Consider the following 13,617-nt stretch of genomic DNA (forward strand, 5'->3'; position numbering starts at 1 on the left):
CCCCCTCTAAGGGATAGTTTTCATCTTAATTTTATTGTATTTCCTTGCTTTCTTTTCTATATTGATTATTTATTCCCATTCTCTACTTTTTGACTCCCATGGAATAACAGTTACATGCTTCTCCATACACTTTTCTGATAATTCCATCTATAACATCTTCATGAGTTTTGCTTTTATGTTCCCACCTCTTAAGTATTGGTGACACTCAGATATCTTACCACTCAGAGATCTGTTCTACACTCAGTATACTTCTAAGTCTACATGTGTTTCACATTACATTTTAACTACCATGTATGTTTCTCAAATTATTGTTATATCTCCAGTTCAGAATTTGGTCTTGAACTTCAGACCAATATAGTCACACACCATCTAGATGATTTTTTTGAATGTCCCACAAACATCTCACCTCAAGGATTTAAGATTTTCTGCCCTAAACTCTCACATTTCTATAATGTCGAAATTAATTAAATATCAATCTATTTATTCTATCAAACAAGAATGGAACATAACAAGTTGATGTGTCTGAAGAGTCTCCTAGACAAACAGAAATGACCAACTGTAAACAGAGATCAGGATAAGAGATAGTGGTGGGGTGCTATGGATCTGAAGTTGGTAGGTGAAGCTAGAAAAGCAGGTAAATCTACCTACAGATCCTGTGAAAATGAGACAGTTGAGGGTAGAATGCCTAGAAACAACATGAAGTTCCAAAAAATAAAATAAAATCAAGTTACAGGTAGAGAGTAATATACAAATTAAACAAGAGGAAAGTCAAACCATGGAGTTCAGACAGAAGAGTTGAAAGATAAAGTGTGCTAGATATTGTTAAAAGTTACACAAGTGACAGAAAAGTTAGGGACTGTGGATGGCAAAATTGATTTTTACACCGTATCCTTGATAAACTTCTATTATCAATATCCGTTTTTCTGTAACATTCTTACTATGATCTTCAAGTGGCAGACATTCAGTATTCAGGTTTCCATATCTTGATTTACTTAAAAATTGCTTCATTTTGAGATATAAATAAATTTTTCCAAACAAAAGCACTTTCTAAATTGTTATATATTGCTTTACTTTCCTTTGTCCATCTACAGATGTAAAATATTTTTGAACAGCCATGATTTATTGTCAATATAATAGCAACAGAAGACTTTCATAAAGCACTTATTCTTATTTGTAATATTTTCTTTATTTTTTACATTAAGCTGTATAAATACATGTTTATTAAACACAATTGTTATATTCATGTGTATATGAAAAAGAGTGGTATGTTGTCTTAATATTTTGAAATGAAGCGATATTTGGTTTTTACATGTCCAAATCCCATTAGATTAAACTCTGTGAGATTAAGAACCATGTACTACATGTAGTGGAGCACCTGGCATACAGTATGTTAGCTGAGTATTTTTTAATAATAAAATAAATGAGGGACTAACAACAAAGAATGGTATGTCAAGAGATAAGTGGAGGAGCAAAAGAAAGAAAGGGATTACATTGGACAATAAGGAACATATTCAAAATTTAAATTAATATGTCCTCCCACTGAATAATTGAAAGTTCAATAAAAATGTTGTCAATTATAACTCCCAACGTATATCTTTATGGGATCCTTCAAGTTGAGGCTTGCTGATACTTTATCTCTGCACTATTTATGAAGTTTTCCTTCTCCTGGTAAACTAGTAAGATAAAACTACTTATGAAGTTTATTTAAAACTACTTATGAGGCAAATTTTTAAGGATTTCAATTATTAATCATTAAATGAAAATGAATGCAACAAATTGTTCATGGCAAACTTTCAATAAAGTATATTCAAAGTTATCTTTATTTGAAAAAAAAAAACATATCTAAATGCAAACTGCATACTGTTTCTCATAGGATGATGGATTTCCTTTAGTTCAATATTCTACCATAATCAGACACTTTCTGTATAATATCCTTGACAAGTCTTTGTTGCTTACACTACTGCATTAGTCTGTTCTCATGCTGCTATGAAGACATGCCCGAGATTGGGTAATTTATAAATGAGAAAGGTTTAATTGACTCACAGTTCTGCATGCCTGAGGAAGCCCCAGCAAACTTATAATCACTTCAGAAGGCGAAGCAAACATGTCCTTCTTCACATGGCAGCAGGGAGAAGAAGCATGAGTGCCCAGTGAAGGAGGAAGCCCCTTACAAAACCATTAGATCTCCTGAGAACTAACTCACTCTCATAAGAACAGGATGGGGGAAATTGCCCCCATTATTCAGTTATCACCACCTTGTCCCTCCCACAATATGTAGGGATTATGGGTGCTACAATTCAAGGTGAGATTTGGGTGGGGACTCAACCAAACCATATTAGTTACCATCAACAATACGACTGCCACAGCATCACTATATTTATTTTTTAGCAACACTAACAATTCCATTAACATAATGTCTCCTGTGTGACAGGCATTGGACAATTTACATCATCACTGGGAAGCATATATTATTACCCAGAGTTCTTAGATAAGGTAACTATTCCTTTGGCGAGTACGATACTTCAGATTGTTTAGTAGTAAAACTAAAATTTTAATCTATGTCTATGTTGACTGCCTAAAATCACTATCCCAAAATCCTTATTGATAACCAAAGTTAAGTTTAGTAGGCTTATTGCATTAAGGAAGAATGTCACCTTAACAGAGGGCATTAGTTTGTTAGGGCTACTGTAACAAAACACCACAAACTGGGTAAATTAAACAACAGTAAAGTTGTTTTATTTGTTCGTTGTCTCATTTTTCCAGGTTTTCTCAGAGTGGGTTCCTTCTAAGGGCTGTAAGAGAGAATCTATTCCATGTCTCTTGCCTAGATTCTGGTGATTTACTCCCAGTCCTTGGCGTTCCTTGGCTTGCAGACCCAAGACCCAGATCTCTGACTTCATGTTCCCATGGTGTTCTCCCTGTGTGTATGTCTGTCTCCCCTTTTTGCAAGGACACCAGTCAGATTGATTTAGAGACCCATGCTACTACAGTATGATCTTGTTGTATCTTAACTAGTTATGTCTGCAATGACTCATTTCTGAATAAGGTCACATTCTGAAGTACTGAGGGTTAGGATTTAAACATATTTGTGAAGTCTTAATCCCCAGTACTTAATTATGATATGTACATTTGACAATAACCTAACTCATTTTTTGAAGGAGACAATTCAACTCATAACCTTGAGTTTTACCAGGTCCTCAAAATGGGGAAATTAAGAAAGGACATTTATGATATTTTAAGCCTAAGCTGTATGAATTTTTTGGCGAGTCTTACAAAGTGGAATACTGGTTGGAACTGGGCAAAGTTTCTAACGAATTAGTTTGAGATTGGTGGACACAATGAGAAGAGGAACACAAAGCATGTTTTGATGAACAAGTATTGATACATATGCTGCTTGGTTGATTCATAATCTTATCCAAAATTTGAGTATGTGTTGGAGAGAGAAGTTAGGTTGCTTTTCTTGATCTCAGTATTGTTAAAAAGTAAGCAGTGAATTACCTTGTCATAGAATTGTTTCATATATGGGGAAATGGAATTATGTTGGTTTCAATCTTTATCTGTATAACTTCAAAGCCTGTGAACTACATCATTTTACCTTTCTCTTCCATCATTGATATATGCCACAGTACTCTGTAATGCTGTTGGATTGCTATACTAGTTCTAAAAAATTTAGCTTAACCTTCTTGCCCTGTTGCAAACATTGTTGGCATACATTGGGTTAAATATGTCTTCCTTATGAAACTCTTCAGAAAATTGTCTATCTATGTATTTGTCTATCTATCTATCTATCTATTATCTTTCTAGTTATCTATCTTATCTATCTATCTATCTGTGATCTATCTGTCTATTCGTACACATATATTGCATCCAAAGTCTTCTGTTTTCTACACAAATAATCTGGTTTCTTCAGGTTTTCAAAAAAAGAGAGTTATATTTATATTGTGAACAATAATCATTTTGTATCACCCTGATAATGTTGGTAACTCCAGCAATATTATTTTAGATAGTAACATTATCAGCATCCCATGTCTTCTTACATTCTGAAACTTGGCTTCATTTGCAAGTACAAAATGAATTAGAGTGTCTCTGATGTGTTTCAACCATCTTAACACTAGAGTTGATACAGTGTATCACCACTTCATTGGCAACATATAAAGCCATGTGGCAGTTCTACCAAAAATATATATTACTATTGTTTTGAAGTTCGTTTGGCAGTATCTAAAATATCATGCACTCTCTGCCTTGGCATTTCTATGTAATCATGTTTAGGAAAAACATTCCATTCCTCCAGTTGTAAAACATACAATATATAAAATAGAGATGGGATTTCAGAAATGGGTTTTATAGTCAAGATATTACCAATAAGTCTGCATTTGAAAAAAAAGGTAGAGAGAATGTCAAGATTTTTTTTTTTTTTTGGCAAAAAAAATATTTTTTGGTAAATACATATAATGTCAAAAGTTATAGAATTCTACTCATTTTAATTTATAAATATTCTGTGATGGGTAATTAGATCAGGAGAATGAAATCCAGCAATCAACAGAAACCTTAAGACAATTTAGAGTCCTTTTTAATCTTTAAAGAAAATCCAATAAACACTTGAAAAACAAGATCGATGAAGAGTTTAAATGTTTCTTTTTTGATTTGCTGCAGGGTCCAAGTTTTCTCTCCGAGGCCCTTTTTTCTACACGAGCAACAAAAATTGAAGAAATGGATCCGTCTTTCAACCTTCATGAAACCATTACTAAGGTAGGGGAGAAATGCATTCATAAATAGGTGGGAAATATTTGTTCTTCTTTATTGGTAGATGGAGTAAAGGAACATAACCAATCAAGAGAAATCACTTTAGATTATGGGGAAATACAAAATGGACCTCTGCATTTTTCTGTCTTCAATAGTTTGTTTAAATAGTTAAGGTACATTTTTATGATACTTTTTAGTTGCAGAAAAAAGGCTACTTTTTAAAATGAAAAAGACTGCATTTATAATAGGAAAGTCTTCTACTGTATGGCAATCATACTTATATTTTTAACATACAGATGTCCCCCAACTTGTAATGGCTCAACTTTCTATTTTTTGACTTTATGGTGGTTCAAAAGCACTACGCATTTAGTAGAAATACTACATCAAGTACCCGTACAACCATTTTGTTCTTCACTTTCAGTGCCGTATTTGATAAATTACATGAGATGTTCAAGAATTTTTTCCATAAAATACGCTTTGTGTTAAATTTTGTCCAATTGTAGGCTAATATAAATGTCTGAGTGTATTTAAGATAGGCTAAGCAAAGATACAATGTTCAGCAGGTTAGTTGTATTAAATTCATTTTCAACATATATTTTCATGGACATAACCCCATCATAAGTTGTGAAACGTCTGTGTTTTTATAGAAGTGAGTGAATTATATAAAGAAAATTAAAATTCACAGTATGGCGCAAATAAGTTTAATGTTCCTGACATCACATGACATCATATGGATTTTTACGTTTACCAATTATTTATTTAACCTGTCATCACCTGCCTTTTGGGGATAGCCTTTGTAGAGAATACTGACATTTTAGTACCATTAAAATAATCTAAATATATATGGATTATTTATATTTTTATATTTATGTATGGATTATTTATATATATATGCTTTCTTGAAAGGTTGAATCATTCTTAAATTTTAGTGAAACTTTATGTAGCTGTTTTTTTCTTTTAAAAAGAGGAAATATGGTAAAGCAAACGGAGTGAGCGTTAATAGAATGAGCTCGGAATACAAAGACTAAAGCCTGTGTCTGTCTTTGACTCTGAAGAGCCGTGTGAATTTATTTTTTTCCAAACCTTTAAAATGAGAGGAGTTCGAATTACATTTTACTTAAAATTATTCTAAGCTCAAAATCTCTAAATCTTAGCTATACATTTATTATGTTTGGCAAAATCACCTAACAGGAAACCTATCCCAGTTCTTTATTTAGTTTTAGTATCTCCCTCCTTTGATCATATATTTTTTTGTATATAGCAGGATAGAAGTGCCCCCAAAACACCTTCTTAGTATTCAAAATCTTAACTGTATTTCTAATACTTGGAGATTTTATATATATACACACACATATACACACACACACACACACACATATACACACATATAAACATGTATTAATGAATATATAGTTTAGTGAATTCATATATATTCATAAACATATATGATCTATTTCTAATACTTGGAGATTTTATATACATATGTATATATACAGACACACATAAACATTCACGAATGGATATATATTTTTATGAATTCATATACATTCCTATACATATATATGAATATATATTTACATGAATTCAAATACAATGAATATATATATATTTGTTCACATACTCTAGACACTCAGAGTCTACATTTATTTATTTTTAAGCAAAGCATTAAAAGCATTAAATTTTAGGGCAATGAAATAGTAATATTTTCTCCATTTTTTTTCTGCTTTTGTGTGAATCAGTACAATCAAGGATTTTTGTGGAAGGGATAATTTCAGGCAATGTTGACAGGAGACATACAATGAAATGACGGTGTCTAGCATCAGAAATCCTCAGCCAGAGAAAATGCTAGGCTTTTCATTTCAGAGGTATAAACATGTACTGATCCTCAGTGCCTGAAGTCTTGGCCACACTAAAGAATTTCAACTCCTGAGAACATGTTGGGAAGCAAGAATTGGTCAAAAATGGAGTAAAGGGGCACAGAACACATCCCGAACATATGCAATTGTTCTTTTTTAATTAGTGTGAAACAGACAGAAAGTTAGAGGTCATTAGAGAGAAGTTGACAAATTTGTTCACAGATATTGGAATATATTTTACGTGTGTTTTCAAATATGTTTTATGTGTGAACAGATAGTTATTAACCCATTAAGTGGATGTTGGAAAGAATTATATGTCCAAGAGAAGATAAAACCTGCTTAAGTTCAGAAGCAAGAGTTCCATGAGTTTTTTTAATGATGACAAATAACTTACCCAGTGTTGATTCTGTTTCCTCATTCATCATGTCTACTTGCACTCATGTTGGAAACATTGGTCAAGGAATAAAATTGTGCTTCACAAGTTCAGTCTTATTTCACCAATAGCAGAACTGAGAAACCATAACATGAAGTAATTAATAGATACTTCATTTTAATGTCAAGTTTTATCAACAGCAAAATGAAATATATAGAAGGGTTGAATAGAGTACCTGAGCAGAAAATATGGGGTGTGGTTTTAGTTTTATCTTAGCTACAAAATTGTTATTCTATTTAGGAGAACTTTATTTTATTTTCTATGACAAAAAGGAGTACACTCATAATGCCCTTCCTCACTAGGATTCTGTGAGGTTGAAATAGATGATGTATACATTTTCTCTAGAAACAAAGTGTGTATTTAATTCAGTATTACTATTAACTCATTAAAAAAAACTAGTATTAAAATCTTTCAAGTAGGCCCTTATCTGCATTTTCTGAATTTTGTTTTTAGTATTATATATATGTGGATAATATAGATATAAAAACATAACCATACTAATTTTAAATGCTAAGAGTACACTAAGTTAGTGTGTACAAATAGAATATGAATTTTAATTTATGAAGAGTTGAGGTCTTTAGAGTACTTTTTTTCACTAAGGATAAATGATATTTTTATTAACGTATCACAACATATCACAGGTATAGTATGCTTCTATTCTGAATAATAGTGTGATATATAAATAACACTCAGTTTTGAAATTTAAAAACCGATCTAGGTATACATTCTCAGTTATCAATTATGACAAAATCATTTTTCACAAAAATATGAAAAACATTTGATAAAATTATGAAGCACAATTATTACTAGTATTATGCCAATGTTAAAGCATTTTCAAGAAACTAGAAGTAATTGAAATTCTGAAGATACTACTTTTTATTTCTCCCAATAAAAGTTTGTATTTGATATAGTATCATAGCACAATCACGTATTTTATATTACCTAATTAATTAAAAATAAACATAAACAGATCTAATATAAATATAAACGTGTAATACAGCTATTATCCTCTTCCAATGAGTAACTCTTTTTCTTCTAGACTTTGCTATAGATTACAAGTATGATTTCATGCCAAATTAAATTTTAATTTCTACATATCAGGAAGTTAATAATTTATAAATAGGGTTTTGCTGAATTTAAACAATATTTTATTGTATTTTATCATTTGTATAAATTTATGGGGTAGAAGTGCAATTTTGTGACATGAACAGATCTCATAGTGGTTTGGTTAGGGCATTTAGAGTATTTATCTCCCGAGTGACATACATTAAGCAATAAAATAAATAAACCATATTCATACATGGGATGTGAACGGTGAGTCCTTGAAAGTAGCTGTTCACTGTTTTCCTGCAGTTCTTTTTTTTTTTTTTTTTTTTAACAAAGTTTGAATTTCTCTTGGCATTTGTCTTTTTGATATAGAGCATGAAACCCAAGAAAGTAATGAATGAGGCTCAATGTTGATGCCAATAGGTGTAATTCATCATGGCTTCAATGACAGTCCGGTGGTACAGTATAAAGTTGCTGGAGGGTAACACATGTTGCATCAGTGTTGAAGATGTTTTTCTTATCTCCTATAATTACATTAAAATTATCATAGAAACGGAACTAATTCCTTCATTGACTAAACCTAAACATGAATTAAATGCCAATGTAAATCCTAGGTGCTTAATCCTTTAATAAGTGAATAAAAATGGCCATGTTTCATGTTTTAAAGTAGGCTTATTTCTCCTTCCACATCTAGGAATTTTCTAGTTATGTTTCTAAAGTTTCAACATTTAGATCCTAAATTGTTCTTAGCAATCTATACATTCTAATTATCTACTATAGTCCCAACATTCAGCAAGACACTTGGAATACCCAAATGGTTACTACACAGGAGAGATCTAAGAGAATAAACAAGGTAAATAAATCATTTTAATTAATTATGTTGTACTAAAAGAGATGATAGTAATGTGGACAAAATATAGGAGGAAAGAAGATGGAGCTTTTGCCTCCAGTATGGTTTGGGTCTGTGTCCCCACCCAAATCTCATGTCAAATTGTAATTCCCAGGTGTTGCAGGAGTGGCCTAGTGGGAGGTAACTGAATCATGGGGGCAGACTTCCCCCTTATTGTTCTCATGATAGTGGATGAGTTCTCACAATATCTGGTGGTTTAAAAGTGTATAGCAGTTCCCCCTTCTCTCTCTCTCTCTCTCTCTCTGTCCTACTCCCCCATGGTAAGATACACTTGCTTCCCCTTCCCCTTCTGACTTGATTGTAAGTTTCCTGAGGCCTTCTAGCCATGCTTCCTGTACAGCCTTGGAACTGTGAATCAATTAAAACTCTTTTCTTCATAAATTACGCAGTCTCAGGTAGTTCTTTATAGCAGTCTCACAATGGACTAATACAGCCTCTGACTAGGAGATCTGAGGAATTCACCAGAGAAGTGACATTTTAAGAATTTAAAGAATTTCAACTTGATCTTAATGTCAATGAGTTTCTTTTGACAGTGCTTTAAAGATCAGGTTGTTGATGAGAGTGTGTGACAAATAATGATATGTATTTTGGAAAACAGAAGACAGATTTTTGAGACAGGTTTAAGATTGAAGGACAGGATGTATGATATAGGAGACATGAAATAGAGTGAAGAGTCAAAGATAATTTTAATAGTTCTATCTTAAAAGTTGACATTATTGCATAATTATTAATTCAATTAGGGGCTGGTTTGGAGAAAGTGATGATGACTTTGACATTGGATATGTGGAGTTTTGTAGCGCTATAGAGCACCTAGTCAGATACATCAAGAAGGCTGTTGAATATGAGGTTGTAGCTGAGAAAGAAGTAGGGTCTATAAATGCACTGTCATGTATAGTAACCACTAGTCACATGTGGATTTAAATGAAAAATAATTAGATTAAATAAGAGTCAAAGTTCAATTTCTCAGTAGCATTAGCCATAATTCACATGCTTAGTGATCATGTATAATAGTGGCTACTGTATTTGGCAGCACAAGTTACAGAAAATTTCCATCATGACTGATAATGTAGATGATGTTACCTTAGCAACATTGGTCCAGATAAGGAAGAGTAAAATGAGACAGGCTAAAAGACCCAAGATAGAGTGGTTCATGTAATCCTCGAGAAAGAAATATTATAAGGAGAAAATGTTCAAAAGAGTGTTCACCCAATCAACTGCTCACTCATTATAACTTTTGAACCATATTTTTAGAATTCTTGTTTTCCACTTCATCTATGCCCAATCCTCAGATCTTTGCTCTTCTCAGTAAAAAGCTCCACATGGTTTGTTCCTCATTACTTTAGTCTACTTTTAACAGATGCAATATCCTGTATTTATTTTGTTTTTGGATTTAATATATTTTATTAGCACTTTCTTGCTAAAATACTGTCCCTAATAAATACTCAATTAATGATAATTGATAAGTTGTATTAAAACAAATAAAACAAAATACTGTAGCTACATTTAGAAGAAAAATACTTTAAAAATCAAATGTGAATATAGGGCACTTGGAGTGCCAGAAGAAGCTCTATCTATTATATTATGGGATAGGTAGTACCTTTTATCTGGCACCTCAAATGCTGTATAGTATATATAAAAATCTCTGAATATGAATGGTACATCTAGTGAAACAAAAATGCCCTGATCTGTGTGGTACCATGGAAACCAGCAAATGACCTAATTCTGCTTGTAAGTTTCCTCAAGAAATACCAGTTTACTTGTCCTTTCATTGCTTTTCTCATGTTCAGAAAAAAAAAAAAAATCCTTATTTTTCAATGGTATAGATTATATAAGATTAATGATATAGGGTTTTCAAAAGATCCTGCTTACATATTACAAAAACAGGAAGAAATAGATACACGTTTCTTCCTGTTTTTGTATATGTAAAGAGGATCTTTGAGTAAAATTATTTGGGTATTACAATATGACAAAGAAAAAGTAGTAGGAATACTATGGTATTGGTTTTCATTATATATGTTAAGAAGTGTCAGAGTGATATTAAATTTCAGAATAAGAAAATATTTGTGTAAAGACTGGATATCAAGGTAATTTTTGTAGAGTTTGAATTCTAGCAATAGAGTTATAGTTTCCCTTACTTTATAGCTATAAATTTTAACTCAGTTTTGCAGTGGTGTGAATAAAGGTTAATAGTGGGGTCATCAATGATTTAAAAATTTAAATAATTTTAATTGTTAACCATTTCTGTAAATATTAATTCCATTTGGTTGTCAATTGTCCTTTAGAATCAATTAACCTTGGTCACTTTCATTAATAGATTTATATTTGCTAACATACTATTCTAAATACATGACTTGCAAAATATAAATCTGAATTATTTTAAAATGTCATGTTTAAAACATGTTTGTACCAGTCGTTATAATATTCTTAAGATTCTTGGAGCATGGTAACTGAAAACTTAAAATAATCTACTCATTTTATAACTATAGAATAAAGAGGCAGACTAAACTGTAAAATAAATTCTCTTGAGATGCCATTCTAAGATACAGCCTTTAAAACTGTATCTCAGTAGCATTTTATAAAGTAAAAGAAAAAGAAAGATCCCAAATACCTTTTATTTAGTTTTTTGAGTTTCAAAAATGTTAATCAAACTAATGGAATTCCTGGTACCGTTTTTTAAATGCTTAGAAAACTTGGCTATAATTTTTTATCTGAATGAGCAAATCTGTCTTCCAGGTATGTCTAATGCTGATAAATTGTTTGAATAAAATATGAAAATATTGTATTCTATTTAAGAAAACAAGTTTAAGGATATTCTAATCTGTGTATTTGTACATTTGAGGTAATTCTGAAGCTATGGATTTAGAGCTTTTTTAAAAAAAAATTCAATTTTTTTCTGCGATATCAAATTATTGTTACTACATGCAAAATGTGTCCATAGAGATTTGTACTTTTAGTTTTCATGACATGAGCTAAAACAAAAAAATCCCAAATATGTATTTTCAATGCAAAGATTGTACTTTGTAATAAAGGCTGTTGGTTGGAAGTACTCAAGGGAGATAGTAGCATATTAAAAGCAACCCCTTACACTTTGAAGAGGAAATAATATAGGTGTGTGTATTTTCCTCATAAGTGCATAATTAAACTTAATATGTTCATTTACTGAAATTGGAGATTGTGCCAACTGTATTTTCTCTTGCCTAGAGAGGTTTGGTTTATTATTTTTCATTATGCTGAACAAATATAATTTGTAAAGACATGTCTTATACTATCAGTTTCTCTTTTGCCTTTTTGTTTTTATTACTCAAAAGTCAATTATTACACAATATGTGATTGTCAAATTTTGGCTCAATTTTTAAACAGAAGTTAATCATCAAAGTAAATACTTCACAAATTCATCAAAAGCTACCCTATATTAATTGTTATTAACACTGATTAAGATAGGAAAAGAAGGCTGCTATTATTTGAGCATTCTTTTAAAAATCTTATAAATGCATAAAGACTGATTTTGACATGTATTTGTTACAGAATCTAAACATATTACTTGTATAAATCAGAATAGAAAGTTCTTTCATCACCTATAATTAGTGTGACAATTTTTTAAAGGCACAATGAAACTATTTTAATAAGTTTTCATGTTTAATTCAGGAAGTGGTAGTCTCATTCCATAAAGTAACATTTCTGGTGATAGTTGAATTTTGTGTACTCTAAATATAAGTCTTTCTTTCTTATTTTAGGGATCTGTCAATAAGTTGAAACTGAATTTCACATTTCCATGTTAATTTCTGCATTTTTTCCTCACTTTCAAGAGGAGACTCTACCTTTCCATATAATTCTTGAGTAATACCATTCTCATGGTGCTGTAGAAGTACAGAGACAAAGGGCAGAATACTGAACGCGTAACAGAATAACTCTAGGTCGACAGATCAAATGTCCCTCCAAAAATGTGTTTAAACAAACTTTCTGTATAATAAAAAGATTTAAAAGCTCCAGACAATATATTCAAAAAATCAAATATAACACAGCATAACAGAAGAATTTGGGAAGATTTTGGAACCTGTTATGACAGAGTTTAATGTTGATATTAAAGTGTCCTGGAGAGAGTACTTACTGTCCCCATGAACAATTATAATAAAAGATTCCCCTACATGCACACACACACGCACATACCCACACATATGATATGGACTAATTAATGGCTCCGATTTTCAGTGCTAATCACGTTAATCAATCTTAGTATTGATCCTTGGAAAATGCTGAATTGTGTGTGTGTGTGTGTGTGTGTGTGTGTGTGTGTGTGTCTGTGTGTGTCTGTGTGTGTGTTTGCCCTCTTGGTAGACCTCTGCACATAATGACCCTGAGTCACTCATCCTCAATATATCACCTCAGACTGCCACTAAAAGTTGATTGGTTTTGACAGATGAGAAAAACCCATTTGCCAATCTGGATCTAAAATGCTCATCAATTATACTTTTTACCTTGAAAGAGGTGGGTTACCCTTAGAAATGTCAAGGAATCAGCTGGCCATGGTGGCTCATGCTTGTAATCCCAGAAATTTAGAAGCCTGAGGCAGGCGGATCGCCTGAGGTCAGGAGTTCAAGACCAGCCTGGCCAATATGGTGAAACCCTGT

At 31.8% G+C, this 13,617-nt stretch overlaps 1 protein-coding gene across 7 annotated transcripts in view; it reads left to right on the top strand.

The window, feature by feature from the left end:
• The window catches only part of NAALADL2 (N-acetylated alpha-linked acidic dipeptidase like 2), a 1,467,871-nt gene that overhangs the window by 1,283,495 nt on the left and 170,759 nt on the right, over nt 1-13,617 (top strand). For all 7 annotated transcript variants that reach the window (XM_065540193.2, XM_074031421.1, XM_065540194.2 and 4 more), the window contains one exon: nt 4,654-4,749. In XM_065540193.2, the coding sequence (XP_065396265.1) occupies nt 4,654-4,749 (96 nt within the window). The remainder of the gene's footprint in view (nt 1-4,653; nt 4,750-13,617) is intronic.

Source organism: Macaca fascicularis, chromosome 2 (genome assembly GCF_037993035.2).
Source record: "Macaca fascicularis isolate 582-1 chromosome 2, T2T-MFA8v1.1".
Classification (NCBI taxonomy): domain Eukaryota; kingdom Metazoa; phylum Chordata; class Mammalia; order Primates; family Cercopithecidae; genus Macaca; species Macaca fascicularis.